Here is a 26222-nt window from a genome sequence, read left to right as displayed (position 1 = left end):
GACTCACGGAGGAGGAGGAAAGGCGAGGGTCAGGCTGTGGGGGCCGCGGCAGCTGGAGCAGTAGCGGCGGGATCTTGTCGCGAGTAGGCAGCGTCCAAGGCTCCTGCCGCCTGCCTTAGGACTTGGCGAGGGGGGGAGGGAGGAAAGAGGGGTGGGGGTCCGCAGCGCTGTCGCAACCGCCACTCCCCCCTCCCCCCACGCCCCCGGCCTTGGCTGGGGCTCTCCCCGCCGGGGGCTGTAGCTAGCTCGGCTTAGAGATAGACGGTGGCGGCGGCTTCGCGGCCTGTGCAGAGCGAGAGCGACCGCGCCTACGGAGTTGGGAGTCCGGTGACCGCGTCTACCTGGTAGCTTGTCAGTGCGTCTGGGACTGCAGAACTAGGCGGCGGCTGAGGCCAAGGACCCGGAAGCCTGCCCGAGATGATGCCGGTGGGTGAAAGGAAGGAGAAGCTGGAGTGCGCGTGAGTGTGTGTGCGCGTGTGTGTATTTGAGTGTGAGTGTGTGTCCGCGCGTGCGTGTGGTTTGCGGGGCGGGCTGCTCCGGGGTGTGTATGTGGGGTGTGTGTGCGCGCGCGCACGTGTGCATGGTGTCATGCTGCTCATCTAGTCGGGCTGCCCCCGGCTCCGTGTGTGTATCTGTGTATCTGTGTCCGTCCTGGAGGGAGGTGTAGTGTGAACGGAGTTAGTGTGTGTATGTGCCTGGGAGGGAGGACCGGCCCAGGTGGCGAGCGAGCGGCTGGGAAGGAAGCCTGGCTTCTCCCGTTCGGGTCAATGTGTGTCCTGCCTGGAAGGAAGTCCGGTTCTATCGTATGATGTGGTCTTTGTGCCCCTATAGGAATAGGCCAGGCCCAACTCTATGTGTGACCATCCTACTTCCAACCTCCCCACTCCCTTTCCCAAGTCAAGGAGGGGTAAAAGGTACCGGGTCCGATTAACCCCAGGAGGAGGAGGCAGGTGTGTGGGTGTCCAGGCCTGGCTTCCGTTCACTCTGCCCTCTCTGATCAGTTGCTGCAATAGTCTGCTTCTTCTCTTGTCAGCTGGATCCAGGCCCTGCATCAGGTCTGTGGGGCCTTGAGAGTAATCCCCAATTACTTCTGTCTCTCAATCCCTTCAAGAAAACCTGTCCACAAAAGCACTATCAAAAAAACTAAGGTAAACTAGGTAAATCTAGTTTGGAGTAAGATCGGCTTAAGAAGCAGGTAATTAAATTTAAATATTCAGAATTCTACTGTTCTAATAAGATGGTTTATGATTAAAGGGCTAAACCGAACTTAAAAAGAAAACCAGAGATATTTTCGAAGGGTTAAATGTGCTTATCTTTTGGAGAAACTCCCATTTAAGTTGCATTTCTATATGGTTATGTGGAAACATTCCATCTTCCTGAGTATCCCCTTTAGTTGCTCAGTTTTTTCCATTATTTATCATTATTGTTACCCCTTTTGTTATCCCTTATGGTATTCATTTAGGGAAGCCTGATTTTAGCCCAGAAAACTATATTCTCCTTCTAAATAAATAGTACTAGGAGGATATAGTTTAGCTGTGTCCCAAAGTGCAGATAAGTTAAATTTAGCATTTCCTTAGTTTTATAAAAGATCATTGGGGCCCTTTGCTTCTTATCTTCCTTGTTAGTTCTTTAGGACCTCTTTTTAAGTTTTTAGAGAAAATCAAGATGGAAATATGAAGTCCTTGCACCTGTTCATTTTGGGAACTGGAAGAATTTTATCAGTTTTGATAAGGTGGTAATATTCGGGTTTCTGCTGTCTGGAATGATAGTTTTAATTCAAAGTTGGTAGTTTCTCCTTTTCCCTACACTTTTTAAAGTTCAGGTTTCTTTGGCTATGTTCATTAACTACTTTGAAATTATGTCACATTCAGTAATCTTATTCAGTGAATTGATTTAGCCTAACACCTTAAGAACTCATTTTTACCATATGCCATCATTGTATATTTTGGTGTGACTGAAATGCTAAATATTGATAGGAGAGAGGGGTTGGAAAAATTTGTTATCATTGCATCACTGTCTTGTAATGAATGCATCTAACTTTTTGCAAAGCATTCATTGACTTGCAATACTTGCACTTGTACATAGGAAAGAAAGAAATGATCTTTTTTTTAACTGCACAATTTAAATAAGAATGGTTGTCAGAATAATTTCTCTACTGTATCTGTATATCTGGTATTTTCTGCTTCCCTCAAACTTAAGCATTTTGAAAACAGAAATTGCATTTAATGTTATCTTTGTAATCAGATTTCCACCCAGGTTAGTAGAACTCATTACATAAATTAGGCTCATTGAATTTTGTTAGTTTGATAAATGCAGGATTTTAGAGCAGATACATCATCTCATAAATCTCCCAGTTTTACAGGTGAAGAATTTGAGCCCCAGAAAGGGGGCAACTTAGCAAGTTAGAGCTAAGATTAGAATTCAGAATTTTGCCTCTCATTAGAATCATATATACAGTATGTTGATATTTATAATCTTGAATACATCTCTAAAATTAAGTTTTCTCTCAAGAAATTGGAGAGTATATTTAAAGAACCATTTTGAGATGGTCTCATCTGAACCTTTAATCTTATGAGGCTATAAATTTTATTCCCATTTTTATAGATGAGGAGAAACCGAAGCTGAGAGAGGTTGTTATTTGCTTAAGGTCACATAGCTGGCAAATGTTAGGATTTGAATACAGGTCTCCTGACTAAGTCCAGCATTTTATCTGCTCTGCCAAGAACTTTCTTCTATGTTCCTAAAGGAATTAGCCCAACCCTAAAATAATTTAGTCACAAACAAGTATTTTAATAAAAACTAAAAATATGACCTAGAGCTTTGGAACTGTAATGATCATGATTATAGATATGAAATATGGATACATAACTGTAAATATTATGTTGCAGAAGAATGTTTCGCTTAAGATAAAAGCTTATAGAAATTTTGTACCTGAAAACTTTTGGAATAGCTAAAGATACAGCTATAGAAATGAATGTTTGTGTTTTGTAAATAAGGCATGGTTCTAGGGGCTGGGAATAGGAAAGTAAGTAAGCCGCATAGAAAATTTCATTAATAATAGTAGAAGAGAATAAATAGTGCTTTAAGGTTTACAATCTGCTTTAAATTATTTCATTTGATTAGAACCTTGCTTTAATTTTGTGAGCTAGGTATTATTCCTCTTCTTGTGGGGGGAGAAGTACAAATAAATATAAATTATACTATAGCTCTTAGTATGCAAAGACAATTTTTAAAAAGCTCCTCTTTAAGAAGCTTACATTGTATTGAAGAAAAATAAGTACAAGAAAATCAGAAGAAAGCAAGCATTGATAAATAGGGCAAAGAGGAAAGGCTTCCCTCTGGAGATAGTGCCAGAGTTTGTTTCAAAAGGTTGTCGGAAGGAAGGGTTTTCTCATCTCTTTTTCTTTTTTTGGTTTCAAGTGGATCTTAGAGCCCTAATAAGTGCATTGTTTTATGCCCATGTGACAGTGAGGTTGGGTGACTTTGGTGATCTTACCATAGTAGTGTCTCTAACTGCCTCAGGAAAGTTGAACTCAGCCGCTATATTTTGTTCACTCTTTTACATTCAAAAATTTAGCTTTTCAGTTAGCACTATATTTATTTGTACTTATGCAACCTTGTCAGTTAAATAATTTGTTTTCATGCATGTATTTTTTTCCTCTAGTTAACTTTTTGAGGATGGCTGTCTTACTATTTTTTTGGTAAACTACGATGGTTTGCTTAGTATGCTGTTCTGTGTGTACTGCTTATCATTGTTCCTTATTGGCTAATTGAAAGATCAAGACAGTTTAAAAAATATCCAAATGCCACTCCTTACTTTCTGGCTACAGTTTTTTCTTCATTGCCAAAATAGAACTTACTTCCTGTTGTAGAAGAATATTTTCCTATGAATATTGGGTTTACTTTAAGCTTTTTTTTTTTTTTTTTTTTGGTTAGCAGGAATGACTAGCTTCATGGGCTTGGACATCCTTCAATGTTATATATGTATAGTTTAATAGATAATTTAATTTAATAAATAAAATACCTTTATTTTGCATTTAGTTTTTGACCAAATTACTTCTTAATCCTGGTTTAAAGAAAGCAACTAGGGACAGTTAGGTGACTCAAGGGATAGAGAGTCAGGCCTGGAAACAGTAGGACCTGGGATCAAATCTGGCCTCGCTTTGTGACCCTGGGCAAGTCACTTAACTCCAGTTGCCTAGCACTTACTGCTCTTCAGCGTTGGAACCAATACTTAGTATCAATTCTAAAGACAGAAGACAAGGGTTTTAAAAAAATAAAGAAAGAAACCAACTATTAGAGAAGCAGTGGAGTATAATGAAAAAGCATTGAGTTTTGTGCCCCAAACTTACTTTTAAATTCTGATTCTGCAATTCACATTGTGGAGATGAACCATGTGGTTTAAGGCAAGTCACAAAGAAAACTTTACTGAATTTCAGTTTCCTCATCTGCAAAAGAATATTATGTTCAGTTGTATCTAACTCTTCATGAGTGCAGTGGTTTTCCATTTCCTTCTCCAGTTCTTTTAACAGATAAGGAAATTGAGGCAAACAGGGTAAAATGACCTGTACTGGTCATACATCTAATAAGTGTCTGAGGCAACAACTGAACTTAAGTCCTGACTCCAAGGGCTGCACTCTCATGCAGGAGTTCTTTACTTTTTTTGTTAACATGGACTCTAGGTGAAACCTATGGATCCTTTCTCAGATTTGGGTTTTGTAATTCATAAAATAAAATGTGTATGATTACAGAGAAAACAAATCATATCAAAATAGTTTTGGAGATTTAAAAAGAACCTCTGCATTAAAAGATTGTTGAAGTTTTTTGGGGGGTGGGTGGGACCTGTGATTTTTGTCATTGTGGGCAACTGTAACTTAATTTGTAATTTAGCATCTCAGAGTTCCTTGGTACTCTGAGTGGCTTGCCTGTGCTTACACCTTACAGGTGTAGGACCTGATAACAGGACTTTCTGCCTTGGAGACTGAGTCTGTGTTTTATGTGAGTAAACAAGAATATATATAAAAAAGATAGAAATTGGAATCGTAATTTCATTGATACAGGGAATTTTCTGGTGAGGAAGTTTGTTTTGCCAGTTTAGATTTCCACACTTTGTAGCTTTATAGTCTTAAGAGAGTTGCCTAGAGCATTGGAAGTTGTGCCTTGTCTAGGGATACAAAGACCAGGACAGTGACTTGAACCCAGCTAGTCCTTTCACTGAGGCTGACTGATTCTGTAAAACATGTAAAAGTTGTTTGTAAATTTTAAAAATTTCAGCTATATGTTATTATGAACTCATATGTGATTATGTGGCTTGTGCCAAAATTTCAAATGGGTAGTTATGCAGGAAAATGGCTATGGTATAAACACGCATATTTATTAAACATTTGTGTTGTTGATTATCAAGCTTAAAATGTCTAAAAGTTGGCTTAGTGGATAGGACACTGAACTTTGGAATCAGAAAGATTTGGGTACAAATCCTGCCTTAGCCACTTAATAGCTATGTGACCCTAAGCAAGTCACTTAACATTTCTGTGCCTCAGTTTTCTCTGTAAAATGAGAGTTTATAGCTTCTAAGATAGCTTCCAACACTAAATATACAATCCTATGATCCTCTAAAAGTGTTTAACTGTTACCAAAGGACCAAAGTGTTAAATAACAGTACATTTTTGTAACTGGCTCTTCATTGTCCCCAGGAAAGTTACTTACAAATGAAATTTTGATGAACCAATATTTTTATGCCCTAGAGGACGTTTAAAAGATTTCTAGATTTTTTTTTGTCTCAACTCCTTCCTGGAACTGCCTTCCTCCTTCCCTTTTTGGTAGTTCCTAAGCTTTAAAGTTGAATGTTAAGTAAAATGCACCTGTTTTATAGCACTCAAAAAATTGACTTAAAAGTTGGTATCATTAAGATATTCTCTTATAAATAACCAACAATTTTGTATCTTTTAGAGTTAAGTGTGACATTTAAAGTGTTACCTGGATTATTGTAGCAAAGTTAGATACAAACTAGTTTTCATAGTAAATTTTGGTTTGTACGGATGAGGAATATTTTCTAAAGATAATCTGACATGATTTTGATACATTATACTTTTGTTTCAGTAGTTATTTCGCATATTACCTTTTTAGAACTAATTAGACTTGTTTTAAACAACCTCCTTTGCAACCTTTATTTTTTCATTTCCATCATTTGCTTTATTTTCTTGCAAAGATGAGATAATAACTAATTGATAACAGTTCATAAGCAAAAATGTTACACTCCAGTTTTGGATTTTGTTAGAAAATCTTTTATGGCTATAACCATTGTACATTTAATATAAGATTTTAGGAAAACATTAGATGAAATAGTTTTTGTAGAAAATATGTATTTGAAATCTTAGTGTTTACACTAAGACCAAGGTTGCTATTCAGAATAGATTAAAATATATAGGATTGCAAAGGAAAGTCAGCTATCTTAAAATTATAGTTATAAACACAAAAACAAAAAAACAAGTTCATGGACTTCACATTCAGATAGAAAGATAACACATTCAGTTCAATTACATTGTTTTTTCATGGGGGAAAAAGTTGGGTATAGTGTCTAAAAAATTGTAATTTATCCCATGCAAAAGTGATTGGAAAAAAATCATCTCAAATTGGAACATGGGTTGTACAAATGAAAATTCATAATGATATGAAGTCTGTGAATTTATATTTTTAAAGAAATGAAATAGGATGTCAGGAATCAGATAATGAGAATCCTTCTGTTACTTATTTAATGTTAAAAGGTATTTTTACTTATTTTTCTTCTTTTCCGTTTCCATTCCTCTAACATTTGTGGGAGAACGATATAAACAATATATTTTCTCTAAATAATTAGTTTCCTCTTCATTTTCCTCTTTGCCATTAGAATAGTATTGGAGGTGACAGTAAAGGATCTTCTGAGCAAATATTTTTCCTCATTAAAGGGTTAAATTAAAGGAGCTGCTAACTCAGCCTGATAGGAATGGTGTAAGAGAAAAGAAATATAATCAGCACCCACAACTCCATTCTGGACCAACTGTTTCTCATCCCATTCTTCCCTTTTATTTTCATCCCATTCTTCCCTTTTATTTATTATTTATTTATCAGTTCTATGTGCCATGGGAAGTATAAGGCTTTCTAGTCTCTGGACCCTGAATCTGTGGTAAGGATGTCTGCAGAGAACTGGAACTACAGTGATTTCCATGTCCTCCCTTGAAATCTGAGGCAATTGAGCCTCAAACTGGAAACTTGAAAAGAAAGGAGATCTTAAACATAAACACCATTTGTTATTTACAAGTCATTTCCCTTTCCCTGACTTTATTTGTGAAATGAATCCAGGATTGAACATCATGTCAAAGCTTGAAAGGACCCTTGATAACACTTAAGTTCAGTCTGTACTTTACAAATGAAGGAATTGAGCCTGATGAGAAGGGATAGTCATATTTGTACAAGGTTACATAGCTAAAGTAGAATTTAATGTTAACCCAAATTTTTTGGGTGTAAATAAACCCTTTGTTTTTTCTACTGCATTTAAAATAATTTTTTTTCATTTTAAAGTAGAAAATCACCAACAAAAAGCAACATCCATATGCAAAGATATCTAGAAAATGTGAATTGTGTATGAAGCAGGGAATCTATATACAATAGCTTGTTTTTGTATGTGTGTTTATAAAATAAAATTTATTGTGGTAGTACCAATACTATCCTGCTCCTTTTTGTGCTTTTGAAAAATGTTTTATAAATGTCCTCTACCTTCTTTTTACTGTCTTTTGATCTTATTGACATTTTTTTTGGTGGAATCAGTTTTTAAAAATAAAAGAGGTGATGATGGATGTTTTTTTTTCCTTGATTTGAAATGTGTTGAACCTCTTTTCTCTTGTCTGTAATATGAGTTTATACTAGGTGTTTTTCCAAGTTGATTTCCAGCTCTTATAATGAGTTCATTTGAATCACATGGTGGGGAAAGGCTTAATTTTTAAATACATATATTCTCCAGAGGTGACTGACTATATAGGATTGTTGTGAGGTTCAGATGAAAAAAATGTTTATAAATAACTCTCCTATCAATATTAGTCAATAGAGCTACTATTATTTAGATAAAGGGCAGTATTTATAAAGAAAAAAGAAAAGAATTGCTGTTTAGTATGAATTGAGAGTGTAGTGTAGTAAATAATGATGCAAAAACTAGATGTTCTGGAAAGAAGAGAATGGAGGTCATAAGTTCATATCGTTGATTAAAATAAATATATCTTAAGTTCAGTTAGTATACTGTATTATTAACTTCTGTGGCAGTTTAACATGATCAAAAAGCTGTAGTACACAGGGCAATGAATGCAATCTATGTGAAGAATATGCCATTCTGTGTATTTTATTAGAAAAATCACCTAATTTTGTTTTTAAAAAAAAATGGGGCCCTTTTAATTATTTTTGAGCTTGAAAAATAGCTTTAAATTTCACTGTTTATAAGAGACACCAAATAATCAAACTGGTTATTAATGAGGGTCCTTTGAGAGACTTGCTAGTACTTTAATGAGATAGTGAGATCTCTATACAGTAATTGGAAAGAAGCAGATTTTACCGAGTCTGTTTTGTTATTAGAATTTGGTGAGGAATCAGATCAACTGGCACTGGAAAGGGCTTTTTTTTTTATAAGTTTTATAAGTTTTACTATCATACAACATAGAGTAACACAATTAGCTGATATTTGAAATCTTGGCAAGTCTGAGGAGCTCCATAATTAATGATAAAATCTTGAATAATGTTTTGCTTAGATCTAACTAATCTAGATTATTTTAAGTACTGTTAAGTAGTTTTTTTATTTTTGTGAGCCTGAGGAATAATTTTTTAGAATCACCTCAATCTGTTTTCATCATTGATTGATTTTGTTCCAGTACAGAGTTTGTGTGGGGGTATTTACCCTACATTAGCCCATGGTTCTCAGTGATTGTGCAGCTCGAGTGCTCATTTATTCTTGATCTCTGGACATTTAATCTGTTCTCAGAAACTGAATGACATTTTAATTTTTAAAAAAAGAATGTGAATTAAGAATTTCATGAAACAAGTAAAAATGTACTCTGATGTAGCTTGGCTACATTCTGAACAATTACATAAAGAATTTATATATGAATGTTTTTTTGAGATGTATACTATCTTAAAAGTGATACACACAGGGTTTAAAAATTAATTTTGAGAAATGTTTGAATTAGTTTTTAGTAAAGAGAGCAAGTAGACAGACTTGGGTGCTAGTCTCTGTCACTTAAATTGTGCCCTCTTGGACAAATTTCTTCTTTTCTCTGAACTGCAAGATTTTTATTTGTAAAATTGGAGAAAAAATGTTTTGGACCATATTATTTCTATTTTTTTTATTCTGGCTTTAAAGTTCTTCTAGATATGGAAAAGCATTAACTTAAGACTTGTAGTGGGAGGTAAGAAACTAAATGGATCCCTCTTTAGTTGTTTTTGTTTTTTGTGTTTTTTGTTTTTTGTTTTTTGTTTTTTGTTTTTTGTTTTTTATTTTAAACCCTTAACTTCTGCGTATTGACTTATAGGTGGAAGATTGGTAAGGGTAGGCAATGGGGGTCAAGTGACTTGCCCAGGGTCACACAGCTGGGAAGTGTCTGAGGCCGGATTTGAACCTAGGACCTCCTGTCTCTAGGCCTGGCTCTCAATCCACTGAGCTACCCAGCTGCCCCCTCTTTAGTTGTTTTTAAGGCAATCTGTGAATGTAAATAAGTCATAGACATATCTTGTGCCCCAAAATACAGTTGGTTATTTGATTTGATGCGAAATAATGATATTCAGCTTGGCCTGTATTTTCCAGTGTTATATTAAGTCAGACATCTTAATTTGCAGTATGTTTAAGAGTAATATTAGAGTTGGATTTTTTTTATTTTAAAAATAAGTTTTTATTGAATTCTTGTTTTTTACATCTTCGTAATTATCCCAGTATTGTTTCCCTCCGAAAGAGCCATCCCATATAACAAATAATGTTTTTCAGCACAACTGGTTGATATAAGGAAAAACTCTGAAATCGTGTATGTAAGACCTATGGGTTTCTATCCATGAAAGTGTGGGTTGGGGTGTCCTCTCATTTCTCTTTGAGACATGCTTGATAGTTATAATTTTGTTACATTTGCTTTTGATCTTTTTGTATCTGGTTCTTTCTATTTACACTCTTGTAGTTATTGTATATATTGTTTCCTCAATTTTTAAAATTTCTTTCTGCATCAGTTCATGTATATCTTTCTGTACTTCTATATTCACCTCCCACATCATTTCTTATAGTATAGTATTGTTCCATTACATTCCTATAGCACAATTTATTTAGCCATTTGCTAGTTGATGAGTATCTAAATTTTTGCTATCACAAAAAATGCTGCTATAAATATTTTGGTGTGTATGAAGACTTTCTTTTCAATTTTTGGCTAGATAATCTCAATTTAGAATTTGCATTTGATTTCTTCCTTTTGTTGTATTTTTGTTTTAAGTGATTTTTATTTATTTTAGTTTATTTCTTCAGTTTATTAAGAGCAGAAGATTACAGGCAAAGTCACTTGTTTTATTCAGCTGTGTTGTTTAAAAATCCTATTATAGTTGTAGTAGAAAGGGATTGAAGCACTTTGTTTAATGCCTTCATTATTGTATACTTGGTATCTAGTGTTGTATTTTAACTCTTACTGCATGTAGAATTTTTTGTGCTTCTGACTCCAATAGGAGCATAAATATATTCAAAGCATGCTATAGAAAACATTGGAGTGTTCAGGGCTGCCAGTCTTTTAGAAAAGGCTGAGTGGTAGTATAATTCTCCTACATTGAAGAAACCTGAATTTTTTTTTTTTAATCATCCAGCATATTAAGACATGTTACTTGTGATAGAGTTTAGAAGACATTATATACATTTTTTCTTCTCAGAAGATTCACTTTTAAGCTACCTCATGGCATTAAGGTGATCCTGGGTTCTTGAAGGCAATGCAGATGGAGCCTAAGAAAGATCTGATAAGGTTTAGGTTTATTTCTAGTAGGGTGAATTCTTTGACCTTGACAACACATGAAAAAACAAACACTGTAAAATGGTCCTCAGTCATATGTAGCCTTTTCAGTTTCTATATTAAGTGGTCAAAGGGAGGTAAAGCATGCTGAACCTATTGTTCTGAGGCTGTACTGTAAATATGAAATTTTGGTTCCACAACCTATGAACTGGAACTGAAACATCATTATTGACCTTTATATTACAACAGAAACTAGAAGATAAAAAGAAAATGTAGCTAAATAGAAGGATGGCTCTTCATAGATCTTCCTTAGAAAGGGAAACAATGTGAAGTTAATTTATTTCATTGTGCATTCTTTGCATTGGAACATTATTTCATGGGGCCACTGCCACTTTGTCTGGCAATGCTCATGATGATCATAAACTAAAAGCTTGAAGACAATTATATCATGTCAATATCTGATGTAGAAGAGGAGATATTTTATGAAAATATGTAAAAAATTAAATTTTATCTTAAAAGACAAGAATGGCTAGGAAATCCTAAGAAATAATTAAGAATCCCTTGTTGGTAGCCAATTATGTGTGGATTTATACTACTTAATTCTAAGAACACCAGTCAAAATCAACATGAAATTAGACAAAAAATTTAATGATTAAAAAAAGACACTGCATGCAACAAGTTAAAAAAAAAAGACTGTACCTTCTGTCTTAGAATTGACACTAAGTATAAGACAGAAGCTTGGCAAGGGCTAGACAATTGAGGTTAAATGTTTTGTCTAGGATAACATAGCTAGGAAGTATCTGAGGCCAGATTTCAGCCCACATCATTCCAACTTCAGGCCTGGTTCTGTACTGTGTTATTTAGATGCCTTTGCCATGTAGCTATTATAGATCTAATAAGAACTATTGGTACAGAAAAATAGAAATGAATAAAGGAAAAGAGCTTGTTACAGACTATCGTGGTTTGCAGAATTTAACTGATAAAAGTAGTCTGTACAATGAGGTTGCCTAAGAACTCAAAAATAGTTTGAGCTAGCAGACACTATAGATATGCTTGTCATAAGGAGAGACTTGACAACTAAGGATAACACCAATTTAGAATATAATCTCATTTGCAAAACTTGCTTTGTGAAACAAAGAGCAGTAGCATTTAAAAAAAAATCAACTTGAAAGCTTGGTGTGAGACTAAACTAAGCCACATATTTCTAAAGGCATTCATTGATGGCCCCAAAATGGAAAATATCTGGAAATTACTTTTGCATAGTTTCATGTGTATTATTGATATATTACTGAATCTCTCAGTGGATTGGGGAGGGGCAGTAGGGAGGAAGAGAATTTGGAACTCAAAACTTTTTTAAAAGAATAACACTCAATGCATTTTGAAAATAAAAGATCTATCAGCATTTCTCTAAATTATTTTTATAATCAATGACTGCCTTGAATCCCAGAACATTTAGACTCCCTGTAATGTAATAAGAGAAAAGTTAAAATAGTTCTAAAGAAGATAGGAAAATCAAAAGAAAAATTACACATGGAAGAAATTTGTTCTGGAGACAATAAAACAATACAGTTTTGAAAGTACTAAATTTATTTTCAGGATATCTGTATGAATGGAAGATATGAAAGAGTTAAAAAAATTATGGACAGTATTATGAAAAATGATTGAAGGGATATCAGTGACTACTGACATATTGCTACTTTTTCATTCTCATCTTTATGAATGATCAACATTTGTGTTGACAATATATTTGATTAAAATGTGAGTGGTTTTTACCAGTGATTTTCAATAGCTGTTTACTTCAGAATTAAATTTTGATTGGAAGTTGTCTAAAACAAACCATTGTATGAGTTATTAGATTGCAAAATATATTTGACTTGGTAAAGCAAAATGCCATCTTCAAAGCTCTACAACATATCTCCCACACCTAGGTTTGATTTATAAATTTTGTATTATATGAGTATATAAACCAGAATTACAAACCATCTTTACATTTCCTGCAAATAGTTAAGCAAAATATTACAGTGCAATGACTGTATCTGTACGCTCTAACTTATAAGAAATGGAGATTGTGTGCTTTAAGTTTTTAACAGGATTCTGTCAATTTAGTCCACTGTATTTGAATTTGCTGCTGTTAAATGTCATCCTTCACTAGATGTAGTGTACATTATCTAGTTCATTATTCTCTTGGTTCTGTTTTCTTTACTCTGCATTTACTTGATGTTTCTCTGTTTCATGTAGTATTCTGTTACATTCTTGTACCATAATTTATTCAGCCATTTGTTGGACAGTTTGTTTCCAACCTTTTGTTAATATATTGCACTAGAGAATTTTATCCATATCTTTTCACAAACCTAGTGAAAAAAGGATTTGAAAAATTTTGTAATTTTTATTTTAGAATTACATGTTGCTTCCCAGATAGTTGGATTATTTTAAATCTTCACCGGAGATGAACTAATATACTTTTCCCCCAGTTCTGCCAAAATTTTCTCATCTTATGCCAAGTTGATAAATTTTATTATAAAGTTTTAATTTGCATTTATTTCATGCTTAATGAATCTAAATGTTAGGATTGTATAAAGATTCCTTGATAGACATACAGAGAAATTTGTTAAGTGATCCTTTGATTATTGATATTAAAACTAAGACAAATTAGGGTTGTATTTACTATCAAAGATGTTTGCTGAAGCCTGGTGCAATGGAAAAAGGGATGAGCCTTGAAGTCAGGAGATCTAAGTTTGAATTCTGGCTCTGTCACTTTACCTTTGTGACCCATGCCAAGTCACTTGACCTCTGTGGGTCTCAGTTTCCTTATTTGTAAAATGAGATGATTGAACTAGATGACCTCTAAAACCTTTTCCAGTCAAAATATATGCTATAATCCAGAGCCCAAATAGAAGATGTAGATGGTGAAGTTTTCTAAATGACCTTGTACTAATAGCATTAAATGTCAGGATGCTGCAGTTTCCTAAGTGAGACCCACTGTAATTTGTGTGACAGTTCACATAAGGAAAACCAAATAAAGAATGTTTTTTTTTTGTCTAGCATTTTATATGCAATTGAATGGGCCACCTCTTGCTTGAGTCAGTGTGTGTGTGTATGTGTGTGTTTGTTTTATGTCTATAATTTGGGCAGGCTTTGTAGCTAAGTGAAAAGCTAGATCTATATTTGAATTAGTTATGAGAGAGCAAGGTTTGCTTTTGGGAAAATGATCCCAAACTGCTTCCTAAAAAAGAAACCCATGTTTTAAATTTCAATAGTTTGTTGATATGATGATAGTATCATGTTATAATATATACATTATGGTGGTACATACCATGGCTGTGGTTGAAATAAAGCATCAGAATTATGAGTGACCCAAAGGGCAATGAAGAGCCTGGTACATGTAAATAAAGGACTTTGCAGACTGAAATGCTTTTTTCTGCTGCTGTTATATGATTCTATTGTTGGGGTTCTTGTCAGACTAGCCTACAAAGGTAGTTGTAAAAACTATAGCCAGACATTAGGACTGAAATTATATCACTTTTCCTGGTTCGAAGGAAGGAAAGGCATGATCACTCTTTTATTGTTTGAAAATCAGTTTAAAAAAGCATTTGCTAAAGTACTCTCTTTGGGCAGGCACTGTACCTAAACTGAGGATTAAAACAAAACAGTCCCTGCTCTCAAGGAGCTTACATTCTAACAGGGGAAAACAAGGTGTCTATGTAGGACATTTACTTACAAGATAAATAGATGGAAGGTAGAGGGGAAGACACTGGATGGGGAGGGATTGGACAGCTGCAAGAATATCTTCTCTGGGATGGCACTGATTCTTAAAAGCAAATCAGGGATTCTAAGAGCCAAACATTAAGAGGAAGAACAGTTAAGGTATTGCTGGGCAGATGTTGCAAAGGTATGGAGGTGGGAGATAAAGCATTGGAGTGTCATGTGTTAGAAAAATATCAAAAGGCTGGTGTAGCTGAAGGTGGGGAGGGGGGAGGGAATAGTCGTATGTAAAAATCCTGGAAAGATTGAACGGGTCTAGTTTATAAAGAGTTTTAAATGTCAAAAAGAAGTGTTAATAACTGATTCTAGAGGAACTTTTTTTGGAAGGTCTTGATAACAGAGGGGTGACATGGTCAGGCTTATCATTTAGGAAAATCACTGTGGCAGCTCAGTGGAAGATAAATTGGAGTAGAGAGGGTAAGGGTGAGGGTTAGTTGAGCTAAGGAGTCTAATGGGAAGACTCTTGGAATAGTCTCTATGGAAACCCAGTGTGGGTTGGGATTGTAAGTGGAGAGGAGGAGACACCTGTGAGAAATTTAGAAGAAATCACTGATTGGATATGTAGCATGAGTGAGGGAGAAGAATTGAGTTTGACAGTTTTTTGGAAGGTTTTGAATCTGATTAAGGATGATGGGGCCCTTCAAAATAGGAAATTTGGGAAGAAAGAGAGGATGGAGGGTAGGATATGATGAGTTCTGTTTTGGACTTGTTAACTTTGGGATAGCAGTAGTACATCCAGTTTGAAATGTCCCAACATGTAGGTGATAAAAAACCAAGCAAACAAAAAAAAATTATAGCTCAGGAGAGTTCACACCTGGATATATAAATAGGTTATGGGAATCATCTTCATAAAGATAATTGAGATCATGGGAGCTGATAAAATCACGAAGCAAGACAGTAAAAGGGGAGAATAGGATAAAAGAGCCTTAAGGGACACTCATAGTTAATGGAAATGACAATGTGTGCATTAAGGGTAAAAGAATACTTATATTTTGTAGTATCAGAGATAGAAGGAAACGGACTACCTAGTTCTCTTTAATTTTATAGATAAATTGAAGACTAGGGAGATAGTAACTCAAGATTACTGAGATAATAATAAATTGCATATCTGGGATTTTGAAACCCATTTGCTCAGACTCCTAAATCCTATGCTTTCTTTATCCCAAACCATAAACTTGTTAATTATACCTCAATGTGTGTTTATTGTTGTTGTGGACTTTGCTCTTATAAAGCACCAGTGACCAGCCCCAGAACTCAGCCACACAGCCTTGGTAGATATAGAAACCTGTAGGTGAGTAGTAAACACACGGTGAGGATAAATTGAAAGGCATTTTGATTTTAATTTTGAGAGTTGGTAACTTCAGTTTCTGAGAGGCTATTATGGTATGATGTAGAGGGTGCCAAAGTTGGACTAAGAACAGATCAAGGTTTGAGTTCTTTCACCATACCTTATCAAAAATAGGGTATATGGGCAAGACCCTGGACAAGACGTTGAAACTCTTCACCTGAACCCATTTTTTTCAGCTGTTAGATAGGAATTATAACACTTGACCGTGCTGCACAGGTGGCCATGATTCTTGAATGAGATAATTGAAGTGCTTTACAAACGTTAAAGGGTTTTAAGTAGTTCAATTATTTTTTAGTTTAAAATGTCATTTATTTTTAATTTTAAAAATACATTATTTTTTCAATTACTTGTAAAAACAATTTTAAATATTCATTATTTAAAAATTTGAATTCCAAATTCTCTCCCTCCCTCCCCTCTCCTTTCCCTGAGACAGTAAGCAATTTAGTCAAGGTTATACATGTGTGATCATGTGAAACATATTTCTACATAAAATGTCTTTTTAAAAGGGAAAATTTCCTAGTATTCTTTTACAGAGCATGTTAGGAATATTATTAGAAGATTTTCACATGGAAATGAAAGATTTTGTTACTTTTTTTTGTCTTTTCTTCTCATTCCTAATTCCTAGTTGCAGAGAGCTACTGAATAATGTTAATATTGAACTTTCTCTTCCAGGGAACTTACCAAATTAGGTGAAACTTTATCCAGCATATCATTCTGCTGTCATAACTATGGTCTGGCTTGTTTCATTAGAACATCTTATCAGGTCTCATGTCATTAGTACTTGAATTCAGATGACTGCCTGAGAGACATCTATTTAAGAATTTTCCTTTCTGTAATGAACAGATTTTAAAATTTTAGTCTATAGGCACTGTCACTTTGGCTTTCTACTTTAGTTTATTGCACTGCACATAGAAAATAGTTTTAAAATGGTGACAAAAAGGATTATAAGCAAGATAAAAGAAAAAACTTGGTTGTCAAGAACCGGATTTAAACAGAAAAATAAGAAAGTGGAAAGAATAATTGACCGAAAGGTAGGAATAGTGTGGAGTTTTGCTTTTTCTTTATAAATACAGTATATAAATACATGGATTAGTTTTTATTTGAGATGCTACTTGCCAGTAATAATAGTGCCCTGGTTGTGTGAAATTGTATATATGTGCTTTTCTTATACCCCATTTTTATATATTTTATTTTAATTTGAGGATAACTCTACTGATTCTTTATTGTGCTTTTATTTTAGGGGAAAATGCTAAGCATAAACTTTTGGATTGGCAGATAGATAACTTTTTTTGTAGGCATAAATATATCTTAGCTATAGACAGTCAAGATATGAGGAAATATATAATGAAGTTGTTCATAAAAGAGTAATGATGTTTGTATTGTTTGAATATTTTAAAGAAGTTATATGTATGCATGTCTATGTACATATATGTATATTTATGGAAATAGCTCATTGTAGAATTAGAATACAGATTTTTGCCTGCTTTAAATATACTTGGAAGAAAACAGTTGCAAATCAAGCAAAATTCCCTAATCCTGAGGGGAGATTAAATCCTTTAATTTAAAATTATCTGGAGTATTTCATTCAGTTTTACTCCTACATCTCCCTCCCCCTCATATAGCAGTGACTTAACTTTCATATTGAGACCCTGAGTCCTATAAGGTTGCTTAAAAGAAGCAGATTAATTTGAAATAGCTCTGTTGAACCCCTACCTGATCATATAATTGTATGAGACATTATAGAAAATATGTATGTATAATCTCCAAATTTGAAAATGATTGTTATAGTATTGAGAATACTCATAGTTCACCCATTTAGTGAGGATTAGTGAGGTTACATTCAAAGCATTTTGCAAACCTTAAGGTAGCATATAAATGTTTGCTGCTTTCATGAAAAGCAGATACGGAGACCACCTCTGGGTCAGGAGAGCCTCTGACTCATCTTGGCTGTGTGACCTTGGGCAAATCACTTAACTTCTCACTGCTCTAGGCCAGAGATTGGCAGTTTTTCTATACAGGGCCAGATAGTAAATATTTATGCTTCGTGGGCTAAGAGGAAAAATTGAGGATATGATGTGGTATAAGGAGAGAAAACAAATTTCCACAAATTTTTTATTGATGAAATAAAAAAACATAATAATTGAATTTTAAAAATCTAATGCAGGTCAATTAGTGAGAATGATTTTTTGAGGGGGAACACTTTTGGCAGAGTGAGATCATGTTTGCCTTAAATGAGGGTTCAAAATTCAAATTTCCTATCATCAAAATTGATTGCAAAATTCATCTACTAATGCTGTTCAGTAATGGGATTTTGCATGTTTCATCAATTTTCACACAAATAGGTACTGCCAGATACTGATAATTAATCCCAAACACATGATTATGATGCAAAAAACTAATGGTCTTAAGTTGAATTTCTTTGGACACATTTCTAAAGTTGCTACCATCAAATGCAATTTAATTAATTCACAAACTCACTGGGCTTTTCTTGTATGGCTAAGAGATATGCTCATCAGAAACTTACTTTGACCACAGCCTCATTTTCATTTTTTACAATAAGATCCTGTAAGCATCCTTTAAAAAAATTCAGACTTCTGGTACAAGAGGAAGGCCAAAATATTTTATACAGATTTTCCAGATCACAGGGATGTTGCACCCCTAATGCCTACAATGTGGAAGAGATAGCCAAAGTTGTAAAGTGTTTAGCCTAGTGCTAAAGAGTTGATACTTAATAAATGCCTAATCCCTTCTCCTTTATTGCAATAGTCTGGTTATTAGGTGATAAGGGCTTGTACTGGTGTGGCAGCTGTATGAGAATGTAGAGAATACATATTTAATCTTTAGCTTTGTGTAGCACATGTGAGTCCTTAGATTAGCTATGCAACCCTGGACAAACCACTATTTGTTTCATTGTCCTCATCTGTAAAATGAGCATAATAATAGCACTTTCCTCTTATAGTGCTTGTGAGCATAAAATGAGATAATATTAGTAAAGCACTTTACATACCTTGAAGAGCCATAGAAATGCTAGCTATTATTATTCAGTGCTTAATAAATGCTTGTTGACTTAATAATTAACATTTATTTATATGATGCTTTAAGGTTTTTAAAGTGCTTTACCTCACATTAGACTTTTGAAAATGTAGTTAGTATAATTGTTACTGCCATTTTGTAGATGAATAAACTAAAAAAACTACAATTATAGTAAAGCATGAATTTAGTAAAATATTTCATGAATATCAAATATATCAGATTTTAGTACTTTACAATATACCTCCAAGTATGAAATCCAGCAAAAATATACTCATGAGCCTACAAAGAACTTAAAATATCTAGTTCTCTCTACTCTGGGTAATAGAGGTACCAAAAAAAGTACACATATTTTTTCCTACTTGCCTAGTAAAAACATTATGATCTAATATCTGTGTTGGAGGAAAAAAGGAGTCAAGGAATTGGTGAGTGAGAAATGCCTTATCTCAGAAAGTCCCTGAATTTCTCCTTAGGCCTGCTTAGACTTCTGGGAGTGATTTGAGGATACTCTGGGATAGGGCTGGATTAAAGCAAAATCACCCCACCTAGCCTGCCTCTGAGGAATGGATTGAGGATAATCTGGGGTTGGATTGGATTAAAGCAAAATAAAAAATAAGCATGCTCTGGTTTGAGAACTTTCCTAGAATCAAATTAGACTCTGTGTACTGGGGAATAGGGTGAAGAAAACAGGTTAGAGAAAGGGAAACCTAGAACAACCACAGAGACTAAATAATCTGTAGGAGGTGTCGCTACTGAACTCTAAAGGAATTATACAAATCTAATGTTTTTGCCAGAATATCATGCTACTTCTATAGATTTTTTCTTTAAAGGTTCAGGGAAGAATCAAGCCATTGCAGAATGGTGTATTTTTTTAAAGATTGAATATATGATTATGTTTATTAAATACAATGTTTATAGATTCAGCCCATTATTAGCTTTTCAAGATATTTGGAACCCAAATTCTGTCTACAGTCCAATTTGTAGGCTATTCTCAGCTTCCTTCCTTGTCCACATTTAATTAGCACATCATCTATTCCTTCATCCAAGGTATTCAGGTTAGCAATGCATTTATGACTACACTTTGGATTTGTAATCAGCTCTGTATCCACTTAACTATCTCTCTCAAGGGTCAATAAACTGGTCTGCTGGGACCAAATGCACCAGCACCTGTTTTTATACAGTTCATGAGCTCAGAATGGTTTTTATATTTTGAAATTTAAAAATAAACTTTTATTTTAAAATATAAAAACCATTCTTAGGTAGCTGTGCAAAAGCAGGCCCTCTTTTGGCCCCTGCCACACTTCTCCATATTCTCATAGCAAAATCTGAGAGAGCCATTAAATGCCTTGCTGAAGTTTTGTTCTATAAAATTCCCCATATCATCTGTTTAGTAACTGTCAGGAAAGGAAACAAAGTTACCGGTGTGACCTCTTCATGGTGAACTCATGCTGACTTTTAAAAGTTCATCTCCCCCCCTTCAGCCCTTTGATTTATTTTAAAATTGTATTGAACTTACACCCCAAAACATTGCTATGTGAAAGAATTAATGTTTCATATTTTTAAAAGTATAAAATAAATTCCACACATTATGTTTAAACTATTCCTGCTTGAACCAGGAGAACATTGTACACAGAGACTGATACATTATGGTACAATTAAATGTAATCGACTTTTCTACTAGCAGCAATGCAACGATCTAGGACAATCCAGAGGAATTTATGAGAAAGAATGCTATCTACATCTAGAGAAAGAACTGTGGGAACGGAAATGCAGAAGAAAAACATATGATTGATATTTGATAGGGATATGATTGGGCTTTTGATGTTAAAAGATCACTCTACTGCAAATATGAATAATACGGAAATAGGTTTTGAACAATGATACGTGTATAACCCAGGGGAACTGCTTTTTAGCTTTGGGAGTGGGGAGGAAAGATCGGGGTGGGGTGTGTGTGTGTGTGTGTGTGTGTGTGTGTGGTGGATCATGAATCATGTAACCATGGAAAAATATTCTAAATTAAAAAAAATTTTTTTAACCTATCCTGCTTTTTCTCTGCTTCCTTTTGAATTTCTGTCTGTTCTCTTTTGTTCATTAAAAAAGACTTGTTCCTTTTTTGGATTAATATTGTTAACTCCTTTTCTACCCTCAAATTTCCTTACCCTCATAAAAAAAAAAAAACCAAAATAAATAAAACAGCCAGATTCTTAAAAACCAATAAGCATAGTGGCTTTGTCCAAAAATGTGTGCCTCTTTCTTGTACTTTGAGTTTTTCATTTCTCTCAGGAGATGGGTATGTTTCATCAGCGGCTCTGGAGACATTGGCCTTTACATTGATCAGTTCCAAGATCTTTTAAAATTGTCTTCACAGTGTTGTTATATTGTATAAATTATAGCTCATTTTACATCAATTCGCCCTGTCCAAGATTCTCAACACTTGTTTCCTTTGTAATTTTTTATAGTGTGATAATATTTCATTACATTTATATATCACAATTTGTTTAGCCATTCCCTAATTGATGGGCACAACTTTAGACTCATTCTTTTCATTTCTTCCCTTTTAATCTCCCCTCAGGATTAGGGAATTTTGCTTGACTTGCAGCTATTTTCTTCCTAGTATTATCCTTCCTTTTAACTTCAGTTAACCCTACCAATTCCCATTTACTTCTCTGTTGCTTGCTTTTTCTGCACCAAACTGTGTGTATGCGGTTTCCACCTTTTTTTTTTTTTTTTTTAAACCCTTACCTTCTGTCTTGGAGTCAACACTGTATTGGCTCCAAGGCAGAAGAGTAGTAAGGGTAGGCAATGTAGGGGGGGGGTTGTCAAGTGACTTGCCCAGGGCCACACAGCTAGGAAGTGTCTGAGGTTAGATTTGAACCTAGGACCTCCCATCTCTAGGCGTGGCTCTCAATCCACTGAGATACCCAGCTGCCCCCTTTACCTTATTTTTATAAGAACAAGGTTCATCTAATGCCCACTCTATTTCTTCACTATATTTATATTCTTCTTAGTTTAGCAGATACTACCCCTTCTTTCTTTCTATACGGAACATTCTCTTCTCTCTTTCCCTTCTTCATGGCCTCAGAACAAAGCTATTCCACCTACAGAACCTCTTTAAAAAATTTATACTCCTTCAAAACTTTTGGAAAACCCTGAGATTCTGAGGTAACACTTATAATTTTTTCCCCCTTATTAGAATGTTAGCACTATGTTGTCATACAATTCTTTCTAGTTGTTAGATAAGTTAACTTTTGTAGATTTCTCTGGACTCTTCAGGGTTTGCTTTTCAAAGTTCCTTCAGAAATGCTAGAAAGTCCTTTATTCTTTAAAGGGCATCCCTTCCCGCCAGTGGCATTATTACTACACAGTTATTCTTAGTTGTAAGCATTTATCTTTTGCCTTTTGGAATATTGTATTATAGAATCTTCTTTCATTCAAATAGTACAAACTGCCAGTTCATATGTGAACCTGACTGGTTCAACTGTTTCTCTTTGGATTTTCAGAGTATTTTTTTGGGGGGGGGGATGGAAATTCTAGATTTTAGCTATCACATTCTTGGGACTTTTATTTTCAGGAGATGATTGGTAGATTTTAGAGTTTTATTTTGTCCTCCGGTTCTAATAGACTGGGACTATTTTCTTTTGATATCTTGAAATATCAGAGAATTTTAAATTATCCTTAACCTATTTTCCAGGTTAGTTGGTTTTTATGGTTAGTGCCTTACGTTTTTGTCTATTTTTGTCTAATATGTAATGTTGTATTCTGGAGTCATTGAATTCTTTGCTTCATCTTATTTTTCAAGTAGTCCACTATTTGGGCAAGTTTTTCTATACTCTGTTCTAAAGTATTCCCAACTCCAATTATTCGTTGAACTTAACCTTTTCATTAACATCCTTCTCAGCCTGGAGAGGTTTCCTTTTTGAGGTTAGTTGAATCCCTAACTTGTACTGCCTTTTAATGAGGAGCCCAGACTGTGTTCTTTTCATTTTTTTAAAATTTAGAATATTTTTCTGTGGTTACATAATTCATGTTTCTTTTCTTCCTTCCTTCCCTCCTCCCCAAACTGACAGGCAATTCCACTGAGGTATACATGTATCATTCTTCAAAACCTATTTCCTTGTTATTCATATTTGCAATAGAGTGATCTTTTAACATCAAAACCCTAATCATATCACCATCAAATCACGTGATCGATCATATGTTTTTCTTTTATGTTTCTGTTCCCAGAGTTCTTTCTCACAAGTTCCTCTGGATTGTCCTGAATCATTGCATTGCTGCTAGTAGAGAAGTCTATTCCATTCGATTGTGCCATAGTGTATCAGTCTCTGTGTACAAAGTTCTCCTGGTTCTGCTCCTTTTGCTCAGCATCAATTCCTGGAGGTCTTTCCAGTTCACATAGAATTCCTCCAATTCACTTTCCTTTCAGCACAATAATATTCCATCACCATCAGATACCTCAGTTTGTTTAGCCATTCCCCATTTGATGGACACCCCCTCATTTACCAATTTTTTTGTCACCAGAAAGAGTGCAGTTATAAATATTTTTGTATAAGTCTTTTTCCTTATTATCTCTTCATTTCTGACTTGACTCTCCATATTTCTCTGCTTCCTCACCAGTAGCCTTGTCTTCATTCTGATACTTCCCAACTTCCTTTTATCTTGTCTTTCCCTTTTAGAATGTAAATTCTGTGAGAGTGGGGATTATCTTGTTTGCTTAATGACAGCCTGATAGCATAATAAATGATCCATCATATTTCTCTGACCCTATTTGTTTCCCTCCTTTCCACTTTTTTCTACCAAATTCTACTTTTAGTCTAACTTTATCTTTTTCTCTTGCTTCCTTTCTTCCAGGTACTTTTGTAGTCCTTATGGCCAAGCTATTTTTTTTCCCCTATGAGGCTTTGCTTGTACTCATTTTGTGATCCCCCCCCCCCCCCCCCAGCTTTATCTCTTTTTAGAATTTCATCATTGTGTTTGGTGTTTTGTTTATTGGTTTTCAGACACAATTCTTGGATTGGGATTTTGTGCTTTGGCTTCTCCTCAGGTCTTCTTGGATGAGTTGAGTAGGTCTTGTTTAGTAGTCCTTTCTACTCTTTAGTCTTAATAGCAGCAGCATTAATAATGCTTGGATTAGTAAAGTATTTGGATGGAGTGATTGGTATTGGGTTCCCTCATCTATCTTAAATCTTGGTTTCTGTTTCTGTCTCCAAGTAGTTCATTGGGGGATTAGGACTTATGCCACTCTTGCAAAACTCTTGTTTGGGAGTTGATTCCATCTCCTGCTTTGTGGCCTCACCAAGCCTAATGGGTTGTTGAAAGTCATGTTTTCAAACCTACTACATTTCCCTTAATTCCCTTACCCCACCCCAAGTTCAAGTTGGCCCTATATTCTATTCTAGCTTTTGTTGTTCTTCCCAAGCAGTGCATGACCTGATATTCTGTCTTCCTGTGTAGTAATAGATAGGTACTGATTCTGTCCTTCTGTCTTAATATGCATGGGCTGAGATCTGGCTTCAAGTTCCATTAGTAGTGCTTTGTATTCCCTATTATGGTACCTCTTTTTGCCTCTGTAGGCTTTTATGCTTACCTGAATTTATTGGCTTCCCTGATGTGGGTTTTCTCTCTACTTCTGCTGACTTACATTTTTATGAGAGCTTTACTTGGCTTCTTTGGTGTATCTCCTCTGATAACTTCAGCTAGTCTTTTTTTCATACTAGATGGAAATTTGTGTTTTTAGTTTTATTTATCATTGAACCTTTCTGGGATCCTTTATTTGCTGGAGTTTAAATGAAGGTAATTTGTCTTTCTATGACCTTTCTAGTCACCAACTTAATTGGCAGTCTTGTCTTAATAATCTGAACAAAAAATGTACTAAACTAGCCTGCATATAGCAGCTTGAAAAGGCCTTCTAAAGCTTGGGACAATGTTTACACCTCTGCCCTTGAGAACAGAACCCAACTTTAACATAAAATTCAAGCAAACTATAAAAAAAGAACCTAGCCATAAAAATTTATTATGGTGACAGGGAAGATCTAGACACAAGCTCAGTAAAAAACTGTCAAAACAGCTATAAGCAAAGCCTCAAAGGGGGAAAAAAAGTGAATTGGACAAAAGCCTCACAAAAAATCCTGGAAGAGTTAAAAAAAATTTTTTTAAGAGTTGTGTGGGAAAAGGAAACGTGATGCAAAAAAAATTATGAAAAGAAATATTAACAATTTGGTATAAGAGCCACAAAATACTGAAAAAATCAAGACCTTAAATTACAGAATTGGCAAAAAAGGTATAAAACTTAAAACTTAAACACATATGGAAGAAAATAATTCTTTAAAAATTAGAATTGAGTAAATAGAAACTAATGACTCCACAAGACATCAAGAAACAATAAAGCACATCAAAAGAGTGAAAAAAATGGAAGAAAATGTGAAGTATGGTATAAACTAATCTGGAAAGTAGAGAGGTAATTTAAGAATGATTGGATTGTCAGAAAGCCATGATTAAAAAGAGCCTAGACATCATATTTCAAGAAATTATAAAGGAATGTATTACTACAATATATTAGAACCAAAGGACAAAATAGGAATTGAAAGAATTTATCAATCACCTCCAGAAAGATCCCCAAATGAAAACTCCCAGGAATGTTATAGTCAAATTCCAGAGCTCCCTGGTCAAAGAAAAAATTATATCAAGCAGCTAGAAAGAAATCATCCAAACATCATGGAGTCATAGTCAGGATCAAAAAGGTACCACATTAAAGGAGCAGAGAGTTTGGAATTTGATACTCTGAAAGGCAACCAAGAAGAACCTACCCAGCAAAACTGAAATATAACTTCACGGGGAAAATGGAACTAATGAATTAAAGAGCTGTTAAGTATTCCTGATGGGAAAAAAATGAGATAAATAGAAAATATTATTTTAAATACAAGACTTAGGAGAAACATAAAAAGATAAACATGAAAGAAAAATTAAAAGGGACTCAATGAGACTGATCTGTTTTAATTCCTTTATGGGAAGATGATACATGTAATTCCTAAGAAGTTGATCATTGACAGCTAGAAGGACTACATAGAGAGAGGGAATAGATAAGAAAACTAGTAGTG

The 26222-nt window shown here is 34.7% G+C and overlaps 1 protein-coding gene and 1 non-coding gene across 2 annotated transcripts in view; both read left to right on the top strand.

Moving 5' to 3' along the window:
• The first annotated feature begins 276 nt into the window (after positions 1 to 276).
• Positions 277 to 26222, top strand: part of PPP1R13B (protein phosphatase 1 regulatory subunit 13B) — a 127769-nt gene continuing 101823 nt past the window's right edge. The window contains exon 1 of the mRNA XM_044664644.1: positions 277 to 426. Coding sequence (XP_044520579.1) covers positions 418 to 426 — 9 coding nt within the window. The 5' untranslated portion in view covers positions 277 to 417. The remainder of the gene's footprint in view (positions 427 to 26222) is intronic.
• On the top strand, positions 10677 to 10814 carry LOC123238553. Its single transcript, XR_006505707.1, has one exon. It is a non-coding gene; the product is annotated as a small nucleolar RNA U109 (small nucleolar RNA).

Source organism: Gracilinanus agilis, chromosome 2 (genome assembly GCF_016433145.1).
Source record: "Gracilinanus agilis isolate LMUSP501 chromosome 2, AgileGrace, whole genome shotgun sequence".
NCBI classification, from domain to species: Eukaryota; Metazoa; Chordata; class Mammalia; order Didelphimorphia; family Didelphidae; genus Gracilinanus; species Gracilinanus agilis.
Note: the sequence above shows the minus strand (reverse complement) of the source record. Positions and strands in the feature narration are given on the sequence as shown.